General features: G+C 32.2%; 1 protein-coding gene across 1 annotated transcript; it reads right to left on the reverse strand.

Annotated features, from left to right (window-relative positions):
* Positions 1 to 743: 743 nt before the first annotated feature.
* On the reverse strand, positions 744 to 10,533 carry LOC109018342 ((-)-kolavenyl diphosphate synthase TPS14, chloroplastic). Its single transcript, XM_019000498.2, has 15 exons — positions 10,322 to 10,533; positions 9,350 to 9,439; positions 9,091 to 9,170; positions 8,646 to 8,955; positions 8,355 to 8,538; positions 7,935 to 8,149; positions 7,673 to 7,793; positions 7,446 to 7,558; positions 7,051 to 7,277; positions 6,788 to 6,903; positions 4,907 to 5,005; positions 4,347 to 4,592; positions 3,034 to 3,166; positions 1,909 to 2,103; positions 744 to 1,064 (listed from the first exon to the last, which is right to left on the reverse strand). Exons 1-15 carry the CDS (start codon positions 10,416 to 10,418, stop codon positions 816 to 818), a joined length of 2,475 nt encoding a protein of 824 aa, XP_018856043.1. The 5' UTR covers positions 10,419 to 10,533; the 3' UTR covers positions 744 to 815.
* Positions 10,534 to 18,152: the final 7,619 nt, after the last annotated feature.

Genomic DNA, 18,152 nt, shown 5'->3' on the forward strand with positions numbered 1-18,152 from the left:
GGGAGTTGTTCTTCTACATTTTGGAATAAGAAATTCATTTAGCCTATGAACAGTATCACTTCGAATTTAAAGAATAAATTGAATTTACTGTAGATCAAATCTTGAACTGAGGAGTTATAGCCAGTACTCCAATGCAGACACTTTCAACGATATATATGCAAAATTTACATTTAATTGGACTTTTGATGAAACAAATACCAATACTCTAAGAGCGTTGGTGGGTTGTTGGAACTAACCAGATAGCATCATCAGATAAAGATAGATCGATGAAGGGAAAGATGAAAACAAAAAGTACGTACATGAGTTTTTAAGTATATACTTTAGTTGATTTATTTTTTTTAATATTTAACTGGATGATCTTTTCATATTTAGAAGCTGCAATTAATGATATTTCTGCATAGATCTTCTTCTATCTTCTGGTTGTTGAACCATTTCTACAAGCAATATTGATCTAATATTAGAGTAATATTTTCATTACTTTTTTACCACAGATGTGTCATAGACAGATTTGTGATCAACTGGTCATTTTTAATTTGTGTTTTCTGCATGCCTTTTTCCTTCTCTGCTCATTCTAATTCTTCTGTTTTAATGTAACCTATCTGGCTTTAATTTTGGGGTGATCATGATGATGATCAGTACGCCTAAAGTATAAGACTTGCACAAAAAATATCTCTTGACTTTTAATCAACAAAATTTCATTTTTCTGGCTACTTGATTAATACAATTATCTATCATGTGATTGAGAAGAACATGCTTGATGATGCTTTTTATAAATGGCGACGACATTGATGATCAATTATATATGTACAGAAAACTCAAACTACTCTTTCAAATAGAACTTTGGCAATGTGGATGTTGATAGTTCCATGATCACAGTAGGCTGCATAATAAAAACTCTTCGCTAAAGCGAGAAATGTTTGCTTGATATCAGAATCAATATCATCCGCTGAGTTCTGTAGCACCAATTGCACGAGTTCTTGCATGTCAGATTCTATTTCGGGGGTTGTGATCATGCTCATGTTCGCATATAATGAAGTGCTGTGGCTGCCATTTTGATCTTGTACCTGCAGCAAAGATCCACATATATATATATATATATAAGTTAATTTATATATGAAATAATGGAAATGAATTAATGTTGCATATGCATGCAATTAGTGAAGCTAGCTAATTATTGTTGAGCGACGACCTGCAGCTTGTTAAAATATTAGTAGAGCAGCCTTTACCCTCGTGGGCGCCATGCACCAAATTATTGAAAGATGTAATCTCTTTCATAAAAATGCCTTTTCATCACACATGCATATATCAATTAAATAGATTTTTTAAGAGTAGTACTTGTACCTTTTACACATTTATTCAAGTGGTCGGAAATATGGAAACCATGCATGTAATATATATATATATATATATATATATTATATGATATACATACATATATATATTAATTAAATAAGATAAATATTATGCCTCGCTGAATTAATTAGAAACATGCAACTCAATCCCTCTTCAATTATCGTGGTTCATGGCATAGCAGAAGAATATATTATATATAAATAAATTAACAGCGTGCAAATGGACACTAAGAAAGAGCTAGCATGCATGCATCCAAAATAAATCACATATTCCAAAGAGGCAGTACTTTTAAGAAAGGACATGTGTTCGTACGACGTAGGTGTTTAATTCAAGAGGCTTGTCACCGATAATTTTTTATTTTTTTATATAATTTTTTTTATTCTTAAATATTTTAAAAAAATCACAATATATTAAAAAAATACACTTCCTTAATCTGCATTAAGTAAAAAAAAAAAATTGGTGACCGTGACCATCCTCGGAACAATTCATTGGTGGGTTTAGCATTATTGAATTGATATATATATATATATATAGTTGTCTGTATCATGCACCAACCTTGTGTTTTTGGCAGGAACAAAGTTTGTAGTATACTCTGTTAATGAGGCCGGACAGTCTCGTGTACTGAGGATGGGACAAAAGCTCCTCCGAAACCGAGCGGCCAGCGGTGAGATTTATCGTATCTGCAAGCAACTCCGCCTCTCCTTTGTGCCTATCGCCTTCTCTGTGCCACTCCAGCAGCCACTTTTCCCACTATAAACATTTATATATATGTTTAATAGCTCATTGCCAAAAAAAAAAAAAAAAAATTTCTGGAAGATTATTAATTCAGGCCCTTTTTCAGTGATGGGGAGGACTACTTTAATTAATCAATCGGAGAATGTTGGAATTATATATATATATATGCAGGTATATAGATGCATGCATGGAATACTATATTAATATATATTTGGTAAATGACAAAATTTGCTGATGATGTACTTGTGGTAATTGTGGTTGCTGAGTCATGCATGGCCACCGTGAACATTATTTGGCTTCTTCCTACTCATGAGATTAATATATGAATAATTCTGTTTGAAGACTTTTACACGAGTCATTATTCACATGATATGATATGATTTAATTTAATAAATAAATTTTAAAATTTAAATATTATAAATCAAATCATGTAATGTAAATGGTAGGTGATATAAAAGTCTTTAAATAACATGTACATAAAGCCCAAAAGAATATACGTATCGTTGAAAAGCTCATCTGTAAATATTTTATAAGAGATGTGGAGATCATTGCTCGTGCCTTTTCAAGTAATGGAGCATGCATGCTTAATTTGTAAGCGAGTGCGCGCATCAGATTAATCATACTTTTGGAATTACTTTGCAGGTAGATCGATGCACTAGCTAGTAGTGTATATATATATATATATATATATATATATATATATGTATAATATATGTTTGGTAATTGACAAAACTTGCTGACGTGTGGTAGTGGTTGATGATGGGGGGTCATGGCTTAATTAATCTTCCTACTACTGAAATATATATGCATGCATGGAATTAAACATGATCATGATTATATAGAGCCTAATTAAATAGATATATATATATATATATATAATATTATATCGATATGAAATTTAAGTCACTACTAATTAATTCCTGTAATTAATTATAAGTAACTCACCGCTTGTCGTAAATGGTGGCTAATTTCTTGTCTGTGCGCAACTACTGCCTCAAACGAGAGATGCCTTAGGGTTTCAAGCAATGTCCCGACGAGTGCCTGCCCTGTGATCTTCTTTGTAATATTGGACCTTGATCTGCAACATATTATAAAGTCACAGCCACAATTAAAATATATATATATATATATATATATATTGGCGTACGTCTTATATATTATATATAGTACTCATGAGATCATAGATTAAGTAGTACCATATATACGACTTTGATGATGAAATGACATTAAGATAAGAGTATATATGTATATATATATATATATATATGGCAGACACTTGCATATACATGCAATTAAAAGCATTTTGGACCAGCGTGATCTAATTTTACTATGCATATATATATATATATATAATATGCAGGTTGATGCTTTCCCCTTGACATAAACGGTACAGTCACACGCACAGTAATCGATCATCCTTTTGTTGCAGTACTATACTCTAGCTCATTGTTTGATGCACTATATATGATGATCATCATGTTATATAGTAAAACAGCATGCATGCATGCATGCTGCATGATCATCATGTACTGGCAGATGGTGTGTATGCATGGGATTGTTCTTGCAATTTCCATTAGTGGATTTGTAGAACTCCCCATATTGGAAGGGGTCGCCTACAATGACCCCACTACTGCTACTACTTGATCAGGATATTGATATATTAGGCAATGATGTACTTAAAGAAAATCCACCTATCATAAGTACACAAAGGATTGGAAAATCCAGACACGCATTAATTAATATATATCTAACTATTCCATTCTCCCTAACTTTAATTGATCATGTATTACCTTTCAAATAAGACATGAATGCTAATTTTGGAATGCATTATATTGTCAAATGGGCACTTAATTAATTACTCAGAATTATATAACATGATTAATGGCCACCTCGTGCCCATTTTTGCTATTCCTGCAATTCTTTTGGTGTCATGAATACCAATTGGACTAGTCCTGTTTTCTGGATGTAATATTAGATTTGACATATATTAATTGCAGATGGCTGGCTGTATAATTAGAAAAATCTTATATGTATTTAAGAAAAATTTACTTCTCTACATATCAATTATTGATATGCTGAAAATCATGAAATTTGAATTTCAAAAGAAAACTAATAAAATGAGTCGTGTAATTAGTAAAAGTGTAAGCAAAACTGTAAGTACATGTAACACTAGTACTCTTAAAATTAACTAGTTTACTTGGTTGAAAACTATTAATTAAGTAGTCCCAATAAATTAATTTAGAAGATTAAGTAATTACCTAATTCCCATTATCATGTAGTCTCGTGGATGAGGGTGGTTTCTGAATTCATGCAGGAAGGCTGTCCTCGTTTCTTTCTCACGAAAATGACATGTGATTGCCTCAACCAAGGCTGTAGTTTTAGCCCATGCAAGCCGTTCTTTCGACCTTTCCGGTTCGAAAATACTGGCTGCTGCCAGAAAATAAGCAAACAGAGCTGTTCTTCTGCTTACTCCAAAGTCTCCAAGATTACATTCTGAGTACCACCTACGTACGTACGAATTAATCATGCATGGAAGTTAATTAAGAGAAATTTTATTTGAAGTCTTCACTTAGAGATTGTATGTGCAGACTTTTTATTAAATGAAAAAAAATATCATTTTAAGAGAGATATTTTTGTAATTTTAAAAAATATTAAAGATAAAATTACTTAAACTTATATTACAGTCTTTAAATGAGGACTGTATGTAACATTGCTCGTTAATTAATTAATTAAAACTAATCAATTTATAATTAATTAAATATCTTATACTAATGATGCATGGGGACATGAGTTCTTGCTAATAATTAATAGTACTTACTTCTGAATAATATCCCATTCCAGTCGATGCAAGGCTTGGCAATCGTTGTAATCTAGTTTTGCAAGCTCCACATAGGTTTTATTGTTCACATACGGCATCCTGCGGTTATAATTATCAATTAATAATTAACACTAATTATTAGGATTCAGATTTAAATTAAATCCCTAACTTTTGTGATATATATATATACACACACACCCCAGCTGAAGACATACGTAAAAGACAGTTGGAACTACGCTGTGGCCAACCAACTCTGAAGCGGTACATGTGGCTAGCTAGCTACTAGCTCTGTAGCTAGCTGGCTTTATAATTAAGAAAACTCTGATAATTTGTGCTAAAGCAAGTGTGGATGCATATATTAATTAAATAAAAAGGAGATCATGAGGTTATGATCAACGATCATGACCACGTCACATTTTGTCATTATTTTTGCCATTAAGAAAAGTAATAGCACTGTAAGATTCATTAATTGTGATTTAAGGTTAGTTTGGGTATTTAAAATATTTTATTATTATTTATTATTTTATTATTATTTTTTATCTATTTTTTATTAATATTTATTATTATTTAATATTATATCATTACTTTTTCACTACTATTAACAGAATATCTGATATCACCTCACTATCTTAATGCAACTTTAGAGTATTCACATCCGTTTCCCTAAATATTTTCTTAAATTTTAGTTAAAAATGACACTTCTTATAATTTTATTTTAAATTTTACTCATCTTCAAAAAACCTTTTACATCTCATTCCTTATCATTTTTCTATTCTACTAAAATAATATTCTTCTATTTTTTCTTTATTACTTTTTTATCTCACTTTCATTTACAAACTTAACTATTCAATATTTTTTTTTATGTTTTGGACTATTACTCTAGTGAATATTTTAAATAAAAATTTAAATTATTTTTTAAGGATATGATAATATTTTTAAAATTAAATTTTTTATATTTTAGTAATTATTTAAATTATTTTTAAAATTATTATTTAAGATTATAATAAATATGAATATGAAAAAAAGTATAGATGATTGGAAGAAAAATTTATTTTATTTATTAAAATAAAATATTGATAAAAATAATTTTAAAGATAAATAATAATTTTTTATATTTAAAGAATTACTATTTATCTCCTCAATAAAAATTTTAAAATAGAAAATGAGATGGGAGCGGGTTTATCAACTCCAGCCTAAATTGTTTTTCATAATTTATGGATAACAGTAAAATAGAGCAGAGGATGTGAATGTTCTTAGTCATTAATGGAGGCCCAGTATTCTCTTAATTCGTTACGGCCACTCAAAAGCAGAAAAGACGAAAACATGTGAAAAAAATATGAGGAAGATCTAAATAATTACAAAGATATATAAATATAGAATAAATATAAATAGAAGTCATTATTAGATGTATTTATTTTGTATATATGATGTAGTATCATTTAGACTACATATCTTTTTAAGTGAATATTAGGAATAATTAACTAGAAGTAATCACGTAGTGAGTATAAAGTGTGAACTGCTATATTGGCTTCTCTCTAGTATTTCTCATGTAAAGTAATTATATATTGACTTATAAATGATTGCTAATTTCTTCGTTAAACATTGAAGTACTATTCTATATATATATATATTGAGCTTTACTACACAACCTCCACCACACTCTACACTCCACACTTTTTTAAATTTTTTAAATTTTTAATATTTTTTTAAATTTTTTTTTGAGTTTATTCTTTTTAAATTATTTCAAATTTTTTATTCATTATTCATATAATAAATATTTAATAAAAGAAAAAAATAATAAAAATTAAAAATAATGTGGAGTGTGGAAGTTGTGTGAATAGTAGGAAGTTGAGTAGATTTTTTGATATATATTATATATACCTGTAAAGGGTCTTGCCGATCCAAACATCATCGTCGCCACCATACTGTTCAATGTAGAATCTGGTCTCCACGCGAGGTAAGCTTGCATACCAAGGGATTTGTAGTGCGTACCCTACCTGTTAATTAATGGCGATTATATATTAATTAGAATCATCAGCTGATATATACTGGGTTTTGTAATTCAGATCATGATCTGCACTTTGTTAATAATTTGAGGTAATAATAATTGGATGTGTATATAAATCATGATGACGAAGTACTACCTCGCTAGGTAAGTCCTTCATTATGATCCATTTGTCAAAGAGCTCGTTCGCAGCTTGTTTTTCTCGCAAGAAGTTGGATGAGAATTGCTTTGCATTCTCGAGGATCTTCTCTCCCGGAAATAGCACTTGAGAAGCCCTGTACAGGTTAAACATCCCGGTCACGGCTTGTGTAGACTGCCCGGCAAAGCAGAAGAACTCGCCACCTTTCTCAAAATGCTGAAACACATCTGTTATTAAAAAACAAATAATAATATAACTATATTAGATAGAGTATGAAATAACATATAATAATAATATTAAAATATGATTTATATATATATATATATAGAGAGGGAGAGAGAGAGAGAGAGAGAGAGAGAGAGAGTGGTTGTATATGTGTCTCGTAAAGTACTTACCAGCGGAAACCTGGTGGCCATGCAATCGGAGTAACCTGAATCCCATGGCAGTGTCGTCAATGTCATAAACCCCTGAATTTCTGGCCCAGCAAATTCCTTTGTGGGTCCAATATCTGGAAATAATTAAAACATATGTACATCATTTAAGAGATTTTTTTTTTTACGTGATTACTATATAATGTGTATATATATATATATAGCTAGTATTTATATACATATATTTATACCTGTAAACATAATTAACACATTCCTTAATCTCTGGCTTAAAATATGACGAAATTCCAAGGCGCTGCAACCGATCCACAGCCCAGATGTGCTCAAACAAGTCCACTGGATACACATTGGGGACTGGATGTATAGGAATATATATTAGAATTGCATATATATAATAGAAAAGTCAGAAAGCTGCAAGCACATTTGAAAAAGCTGTGAAAAGTAGCATGAATTCAATGTATATATATATATATATATAGCTTGATATATAATTACCTCCCCCATTAAACCTCTGGACTGCTTTTTTTAAATATCTCAAACATTTTTTGTCCTTGGTCTGCATGAGTGCAAAGGCAGTGGAGGATGGAGAGAACAAGAACGACCCATCTTGGGACTGCAGTTTAAGAAGCTTTTCCCAGTCCAGGCCTGGCATTCCTTCCAAGCTATGGAGTAAAGTTGTGGGCACTTTGTGCATGATGTCCCTTGGTATCCTATCCCACACACACAGAGACTATAATCATTACCTCCATGTAAAAGATCATAACCCGCAGGCTAGCTAGGGACCTGTGTTCTTTGGAATAATTTTAGAAGATAAGGCAACTTTCCCAACCCAAGACAACTAATTTTATATATTAGTTCATGTGTGGAAAGTAGCAAACATAATCATGGATGGTGTTTGAGCCGATCTGAAACTACCTTGTGAGCTTTATGTTTCTCTTTGCATATATATCTTGCAAGGCCGGAGAATCATAAGGTACTTCAATGTCTAAACTTCGAGCTATCTCCAGAAGTGAAGGGAAAGCAACTTCAAAGCCAATGGGCATGTGCTCATCATTCTCGCATTCAAGCTTACATATTTTTTCTTTTAAAAATGAAATTCCTATTACAAGGACAAAAACCTGACTATTAGCCAAAATTAAACACAAGATAATTAAATATTCATGAATTGGCAGAGTGGAAAAAGGGGGGGTACACTGTTAATGACACCTTTCTCGCACTTTTCAGGAAGAATATTCCATGATTTTAAAGCAACAACGCAGGCTAACGTGTTGATTATCCGATCATAAGCAAAGAAAATCTCACTATCTCCCCATGACCCATCTGGAAGCTGATTGTTGGCAATCCACTGAAGGCTAGATGGGAACTGAGGAAGACCACTTCCATTAACATCTTGTACTAGAGCAACCCATGCTGTGTCATAAGCCGAAATGCTGATTTCTCCATCTTCCATGGAGCCCAACATCGACTTGATGGAATTCACACGTTTCAGTTTAGGATTTGATGTAGAAACCTTTAACTGGATACAGCAAAAACACATTAATTAAAATTACCAGAACTTTGAATACCCATTTGAAACATATATGTATTTATACATGTATAAAAAAAAAAAAGGTATGAAAACAGTATAGTTTTTGAGAATTGTTGAAAGAACCTCAAGATCATTTTCCCTCTCTATGTCATCCTCCACAATCTCTGGCCACTTTATGACTGGCAGACCATTTCGAAACACGTCTGTGTATAGGACAGTACATGATATATAACAATCGATCATTAATTTTTATATGAACACACACATGATGATGATGATCTCGGATACATATATAGATGTAGACATATATATATATATATAAGTATATAAATATATAATTTAAGTATATTTGTACTTATAATAATAATAAATTTGTATATACCTTGAAATATCCGAGGCTTGGATATTGCGCTGCATCTCAAGGGAGAATCAAAGTTAACTCGTTTGTCTTTTGCCCCGAATGACCAGACACCTACAAAACATGATGCGATGCAATCAATCAATGACTTGGTTTCCTTATCTGATTAGTTAGTGTATTATTTAATACTGAAAATTATTTCAAGAAAAGACAACATAAAGCATACAAACGTAGCCCTGTCTATGGGTGAAATACATGATATTGATGCCACTAAGATTAACCAGTATGCAGGTATATAGTCTTATGAAAGAGATTGGAAAATCCCCGTCCACACCATTATTCTTGTAAAAGAAATTCGAGACCAAAAAGAACGAAGAGAAAATCCAATGACAAATAGTACTTAATTAGTACTCATGATCATGCGTTTCTTTACGAAAGTGAAAAGCTGATAAAGAAATATTGAATCAGTAGCACTGCAAGAAACGCAATTTCTTAATTAGTACAGTGTTTCTATGCACTAAAAGTTAAGATAGATGCCATCTCGTTTCTAATTTTGACTCTAAATTGCATTTTTCTTTTCTAAAACCAGAACCAGAAAGGAGACTACTTTTCACACGCTTTTGAGTCTTGACTCGGTTGGACTGCAAAAAACTCGAACAAAATCAAGCTCTCAGGCTTCAAAGATATTTTCTTCCATCTTTCCTCAACAGCAGTACTATATTCTTTGTTTGGTCAACCAAGCAATAAAGCTGATCAAGAAAGCATATATACCAAGAGAAAGATCTGGTCAGAATCTTAGCGAACCTGAGCTGGGTATTCATCAATTCTTACATGGGTAAAGGAAAACAAGTACAAATATAAACTTTAGCAATAATTAAGGTCGCTAGCTTTCTGTGATCTTTAAACATGCGAGCTCCGGGTGTTGAAATGTCTACATCGAACAGAGAAAATAAAAAATAAGCAGAAGATCGATAGAAGAAAAGGTGAAGAACTTACCGTCGAAGGATAAGGAAGATTTTGGAGGTGGGAAGATGTAGCAAGCCGGAATTACTGCAGGAGAGAGGAGGAGATAAAGGTTTGATTGCGAGGACATGATGAATGCTTTTGTTTTGCTGTGGAGATATTGAAGGCATCGAAAGTGGAAGCATTTAAAAGGAGAGGGAAGCAAGCGGACAGAAGCGAGTTCCCAAGATATTCCCGCTAATAGGTGCATGGGATCATCCAAATCTATTGAATTGAGGAGAGTCCTGTCCTTTTCAGTCTTTGGTTTTTTTTTTTTTCTTTATCAGAAAATTTAATATGATTTTGTTTCTGGATTTATTTCCTTTTATATAATTTTGATTTTATCCAGGACATGAGTTTAATTATTTACATTCCCTTCACATATAGCCGTGTTAGTAATTTTATTAATTAGCACTTAATTAATATGATTTTTTTACTAGATTTCTTTCCTTATATGTTGGATTTTAGTGTCCCTAATTCCCCCCAATCTATATATTATATTAATGAAAGAGCTGAAAGCCTCATAATTAGTAAAAATTTTTAATTAAATTTTATTAGCATTTAATAATTATATGATTTTTTTGTAGGTTACTTTCCTTTTGTACTAACTATTCATTGAATAATGCTAGCAGGACATGAATTTTAGAGTGGATTTTCCAGATCTAGAGATTAATTGAGAGAGATAGCCGTGGTTGTTTCCATTATTACAGGTTAATTAACACCCCTTAGCATGAGCGAGCTCGATCTCCCCAATTCTGGACATGCATGAAGATGCAGGATGCATGCATGCAGCTTGGTACTTCAGATTAATCTTTATCCATTTTTATAAATGTACGTGCATTTTCTGAATTTGATTATTTTTATTTTATTTTATTTTATATGAATTTTATTAATTTTCCTCTTATTTTCTTTCGTTTATTTTTATTTATTATCTGATGTGTGCATGGCATGTTGCCAATTTAAATATTCTTTTGAACAAACTATATATATATATGTATATTTGGAATTATATTTGTAGTCATAAAGTGCGCAAGCGTCACACATTCCTATAGAAAAAGTGATTAAATATGATCAACTCATATGAAAAAATTTAATTTTTTAATAATGGACTCCGCTCTTTTTCAAAAGAAATACAGGGTGTTGGTATAATCTATGACTGTGTCTAGCATTACTCTTAATTGCACACAGTGGGTATTGGCTTGGCAAATAAGTTCCATGCCAACATTTCGCTCACTAACGAAAGGATCTATTATGATAATTGAATAAAGATTAATTCTAGGTCAGTAATATTGAATAAAGAGAAATGTTTGATTCCTAAATAATTAAGAGGTCTTACAAAGTTAATAATAATAATAACATAATAGACAGCTAGCTCATGATGCTCAGGGCATTATTATCTAAAACATAATAGAGATGAAAACATAATAATTAAGTAATTGTATATTGGTTGAATTCAAGCTAGCCTAAGCACCAGAAAGTTCTTCAAAACGAAAAGTCATTACAAAAAAATTGTTTATTTGTAGTCAGTAACTATTTCTTATTAAAATGATTATTTTTTACTAAAATAAATTTATTCTTGTCATAAATGATCATTTTTCTTACAACGAGTCTAAGAACATACTGCATGCTTTTTACATCTACGCACAGCCGGCTTTGTTTATAATGATCTCGATCGAAAACATTTTTTTTCCTTAAAAAAAGAAATAATCTTCTGATATTTGATTAATAATGTAACTTGAAGGTATCAACCTTATTTCTAATATTTAGATTCTCCCTAAAGGTCCTCCAAATACCACTGCTAGCTAGCTATATAGGGAGTATATATATATCTAGGTAGAAGGCCGGTCCTCAAAGTTTGGGATCGATGCTTGACCATATATATGTGTGATATTAAGAAGATAAATGTGAATCACGTTGTTCAAGCTGTAAGTACTGTATATATATTATATTATATTATATTATATTATATCACATAAATAATTTTTTTTTATTAATCTAAGACGACCACATCAAATATTATTATATATTAGCCATTTATAAGCTTTTCTCTCGGTTCTTCATTCTTAATTATAAGCAGCTAGCACTTTAAAAGATGTGAATATATATCTTAATGTGTATAATTGATAATATAATGCATGCATGCATGCCCACGTGACATAGACATCGAGGACTGATCAGAGACAACCATGCAGCCTAAGGTCTTTCAAAAGGTTTTGAAAGCATGCAATTAATAAAATAATATAAGATTTTAAAATGTAATGATCATAGGAGAGGATACTACTAATTAATAATAATAATAATAATAAACAATTAATCAATACACTCTCCCAATTACCGATCAGTGATGTCCCATATGATCTTTCCACTTATTTTTCTCACTCCTATATATAATTGTTAAATTTGTGTAGGGAAGACACATGGCACTTACTTCATCGATATATGCCATAGCCTTTGGAGTTGTGAATGGCTGATGCCATTTCAATAAGCTAAATAATTATGCCAACTACTTCATCCTAATATATATATACTTCATGGTTAGAAAGTTGGTTAATTTTGCAACCTTAGCAGCAGTAATTGTTTTATTTACAAATCAGTATATACGAAAAATGAGAAATACTTTAGTCACAAAAATAAATTCATAATTAATTGACATAACTTCATGCAATACGTCAAATTGTAAAATTATTTTTATTATAAAGTAGATCTAATAAATTATATGAAACCACATCAATTTATGAGTTTACTTTTGTATAATCTCTTTATGTCTATAAAACTTCTCATAAAGAATACATTATCCATGCATACGTTTACGTGGCATTTTTCTTTTTCCTTATAAACTTTAGAAAGTTTCTAACCGCCCAAATCTCATATATATATATATATATATGTATATGTATATGTACGTATGCTGCTCGTTTTTGTCTAAAGTAAAAGTTATTTTGGTCGGTTCTCTTTTAGCTAGAGAGAACATGAAGATCAAAAGAACAAAAGATGGAGATTATTAGTGTATCAGTTTCCTCTATGGATCGCGCGAGTTCAATTTATTTATAATATCCAATCTGACATCATATATGCATATTGTGAGCAAAAAAATAAAAAATAAAAAATTTGTTGATCTCTAACAAAAGATTTTCTGACTTTTTTCCATTCTTTCTTTCGCTTTGTCCCTATTTACAAAGCCAGTGATGAAAAAGAAGAGATACATCAATCATGACGTTGGATTTTCTCTTTACTTTTGATCTGTAGAGGAAGGGGGGGAAAGGGATCGGGACCAGGCCGGGGCCGGAGACAATCCCTTCACCACCATTAACCCCTCCCCCCAAAAGAATCTGGGCCTTCCCTTCGAAACTGTCAGCCGAGACTACTTATTGCCACCGTCCCACTTCTTAATATATTTCCTTTAAATCCAGACAGAGAAACGGCTGTTACTCAAAAGGCAGTCAGGAAGTTGAGCCAATTGAGCCCTCCTGTAGGGTTTAATTAATAAAGGAAAGTCCCCCTATTAGCAGCAACTCATGCCACGTACTTTGCCTCGATGCATGCTCAGAAATGTGGATTTAGATCCGGATCTAATTAAATTAATTCTTAGCGGAATTGATCAGTATTTCAAGCAGCATATAGATATATAGATCATATATAAAATGGATCTTTATTAAGCAATATATAATACTACTTACAAAAATTCTTGTAGACAACAATAAATATTGTATGACTCACTTCATATACTGCAAGAAAAATAAGCATTTGTGATTAGGAGTGTCAAATCGTGTTAATGGGTTGTGTTTGTGTCGTGTCAAGACATGTATATTATACTATATAGGTCAACCCTAATCTGACGCATTAAGCTTATCGTGTCAAAATCTCAAACCTTAACACGACTCATTAACATAACTGGTCGTGTTGTGTCAACTTGTTTTGACCCGTTAATGTAAATGGGCTGAACAGACCCGAATTTAACATGTTTGACCTAGTTAAGTTTAGCATAATTTTATATAAATATTAAAATCACAATATCTATAAAAATATAAAACTAACTACAAATCCAAAATTCCAATCCAAACAATAAAAATATAGAAATTAAAATCCCAACAATTTTATTTTTAAGTATAGGGGTATAATTGTAACTTTAACTTTCTTAACGAGTCATAACGGGTCAAAACGGGTTGACCCATTATCAACTCTGTTAAGCAATCGTGTCTTAACGGATCAACCCGTTTTGACTTGAACTCGTTAAGGTTAAACTCTAACCCGCTTTTATCGTGTCTTGTTCGTGTTGGATTAACGGGTCGTGTCACATATTACCACCTCTATTTGTGACAGATTATTTGCGACGTAAACAGATTATTTTTTGCAGGAAATAATCATTTTAGCAGGAAATAACTGATCACAAATAAACAGTTTTCTTGTAGCGTTAGTTAATGTACTTGATAATGCAAGTCATGATTGAATACGCAATATCCCAGCTTCTAGCTAGCACAAAATATTAGCTTCAACGAATACATTACTCAAATTTGGGTTTTCTCATCAGCTATATCCAGAGATGTATATATGCGCTAAACATAATGTGCCAATTAGGGTCAACTTCATTAATGCGTCAAAGGTGGGGTTCTTATACGTACGGGAATCGATGATTGCTATAATTCACAATATATATATATATATATATATATCAGCAACAGTAAACCTTAAGAAATTGAAAGGCTACTTACGATCATTCACCTTATAATATCCTAACAGCATCTGCTTATAATATCCTAACAGCATCTGCTTATGGCAGACTTGTATTATTAATATTAATGGAATTAGCTTAAGCTCCGCATAAAGACACTTTGTAAACCAACAAAAGTAGTAGTTGTTGAGTCCAATTACGTAAAGCAACAATTTCTTATTTAAATGTTTGTTTCCCGCACGGAATCTAAAGACTTCCCAACCATCCGGATGCTTTCATAAGCGGGTGCAATGCCCAAAAACAATTACATTTATAAGTTGTCAGATCGACATGCATGATTTGATTTATAAGAAAGATTTTAAAAAATAACAGTACCAAGACAACGTCATAAACGTCTTATCAGCCTTATCATCATCGACTGGCTCATGCATCATGTTGTAACAAATGCATAATATTCTTATTAATTAAGTCATTTAATTTCTTTTAAAATCGTTTAATTTACGTGCTCAAAATTAACCATCTTTTTATATGATCTTCTTTTGTTTTTTTCCTGTATGTGCTAAAAAATAGACCAGCTCCCTAACTTGTTAATTATCATAAACAACTCATAATCTATTTGGTAGCTAAATGCAGCAGGTAACTTCCACGTACAGGATAATCTAAAACTACCTAACGATAATGATTAAGAAATGAGAATTTTTTTTTTTAATTTTGTGTTAAGATATAAAATAAATAATAAAATATTCACAACTTAACACTCTAATTAGATCAAGATCATGACACATATGCATGTGAGATTAAGTGCATGTCATGATTCATCTCCTTGGTAATTTACACTTTTCGTTTCCTCCATCCTATTCAAAGCACTATTCATGCATGCATGCAGTATCTGCGAAAATAATAATAATATAATAATAAAAAGTATGCAAAATAATCTCACAATCTCAAACTTGATTTGAAACCAATTAATAAGCTGTTAAAATTAGGACTGTTCATCTGGGCCGGGAAAAAACCCGGCCCGGTCCGGAACCCGAAAAATCGGGTTCCGGTTCCGGGTTTCGGCCCGGATCAAACTCGGGCCGAAACCCGGGTTTGAAAACCCGGACCAACCCGGTCCGGATACGGGTTTGAAACCCGGGTACCAGGTTTTAACCCGGTACCTGGATCTTTTTTTTTTTTTAATAAAAACCGGTATCAAAAGCAGCGTTTTGATACCGGTTTGTCGTTATCATCTCCCTTCTGCCGTTGGCTGCCGCCTCGTTGCGCCCGTTTGATGTTTTCCCGAGCCCGTGGAGAAAAAACTCGAAACCCTAAGCGCAAGCCGTGGCGTGACCCGTGGCCGTGCTTCGTCCCCGCATCTCAGTCGCTGCATCTCGGTCACCGTCGACCTTTCCCTCTAGGGTATTGTTCACTTGTTTGGATACTCTCTCTCTCTCTGTGTAACTATGATTATGTGCGTGAAGAATAGGTGGGGTAATCACTTGGTTGAGTAGAGTACTGAGTTTGTAAGATTTCTTTTATTGAGAAAAAAATATGATTCCACGCATAAGCCAAAGCATGCTTAGATTTTGTTTAGTTTCAGAGATCAAATATGACAATGCTAATCATTTCAATACATTGCAACTGAATCCTCTTTGGGTTTACATGTCTGCATACCATCTATTGGGAATTGGGCAGTTGATTTTGTTTTGGGCTTCGCTTTCTAAGAGAGCAAAAGAATATAAGTTGGAATAGGTGTACTGGCTTTCAAAATTGTGTGCGTGCGTGCGTGCGTGTGTGAGAGAGAGAGAGACAAACCAGAGATGATCTGAGTGTAACTACATCCACAGAAACACAGAGAAACCCACTATTATTGATTATACAATAACTTAAATTTAAGGACGATTGCATATTATCATAGCTCTTATACATCTCTTGGGTAATTATACAAGTAATCATGACTTCATAAAAGTAGCAAATCATAACTTACCCTATTTGATGACCTATAATCCAAATTTAGTTATAAAAGTAGCATATAACTTTAAGCATGCTTTCACCAGTCTAACTAATTAAGGTCCATTAATCAATGAATAAATAAAAAAAGAAATATATATGGTAAGCCCCACTTATTTCCCCAAAGCATATATAAATGCATGCTTAAGCTAGCTTTGAGTTATGGTAGAGGATTGGTTTTGAAGCATTTGGTTATGAAACAAACAAAGTTTCTCAACTAAAAATGCCCATATATCTCCAAACTCCCACAATTCTGTGATCCCAAAAGCCTAAGTTTGTTTTGATCTTTGTGCACTCTTTTAAGAAATTTCTCTCAAAATAAACTGATGTGAATGAAACCCTCCCTCCTAGCTAGCTAACACACTCTGCATGCGATACCAAAAGCAAGCCTAAATCCTGACTAGACATTCCCTTGATCTTGATCTCTCTATATATGTTAAATCAGTACCTTTACTCTAATAATACTCTTATCTCAAAAGTTTAACTAATAAAAACTGGTAAATTTAGTTATATAAATTAATATATGATCTTAACAATAAATATAGAAATATACCATGCAAGCCACCATGACCCAATCTTCTTTTTAAGATCCCAATAGTAGCTGCACGCAATTAGCTCTTCATAATTACCTAGATTCATTTCCTGATCTATTCTCATTTTATTCTCTTTCAACCTCTACATTCACGGATGTTACTTGTAGATTTACTTCGATTCGACCCTATTTTTTTTCCTAGACCACATTGTAGATAAGAAAACTTTCTGCAACCATGAAAGAAAATAATTTGGTGTTAACAAAATTAACTAGGTGTGTTTTTTAACAATGCTTCTCTTTATTGCAAATTGCTTAAATAACGAAATAAAGAAATAATCCAATAAATTCTGCAAATTGCTTAAATTGCTTTAATTGCTTTATGTTTCTTCAACCGAAATTGCTTAAATTCTGCAAATTGATTATTAGTGTTTGATTATTTATTATATTGTGTTTGGTGGTTTTTATTACTCAATAACAGATGGAAGAAGATTCTGTGAGTTGTAATGTCGGTACAACCCAAGGGGTTGGTGGTGACTCCTCGTCTATTCCATTGGATGTAGAGGAGCATGAGAGTATTCCAACCTTTTCATCCACATATACACAACAACCTACCCATTCCATCCCACCTTTAC

This window comes from Juglans regia, chromosome 11, assembly GCF_001411555.2.
Source record: "Juglans regia cultivar Chandler chromosome 11, Walnut 2.0, whole genome shotgun sequence".
Classification (NCBI taxonomy): domain Eukaryota; kingdom Viridiplantae; phylum Streptophyta; class Magnoliopsida; order Fagales; family Juglandaceae; genus Juglans; species Juglans regia.

What these genes read in the sequence shown, in the direction of transcription:
- LOC109018342 (XM_019000498.2), bottom strand. Translation starts at nt 10,418, where the DNA reads ATGTCCTCGCAATCAAACCTTTATCTCCTCCTCTCTCCTGCAGTAATT. An exon ending in CAAGCCTCGGATATTTCAAG is followed by an intron (nt 9,171 to 9,349) that starts GTATATACAAAT and finishes TCCTATACACAG; the next exon opens with ACGTGTTTCGAAATGGTCTG. An exon ending in AGAGGGAAAATGATCTTGAG is followed by an intron (nt 8,956 to 9,090) that starts GTTCTTTCAACA and finishes TGCTGTATCCAG; the next exon opens with TTAAAGGTTTCTACATCAAA.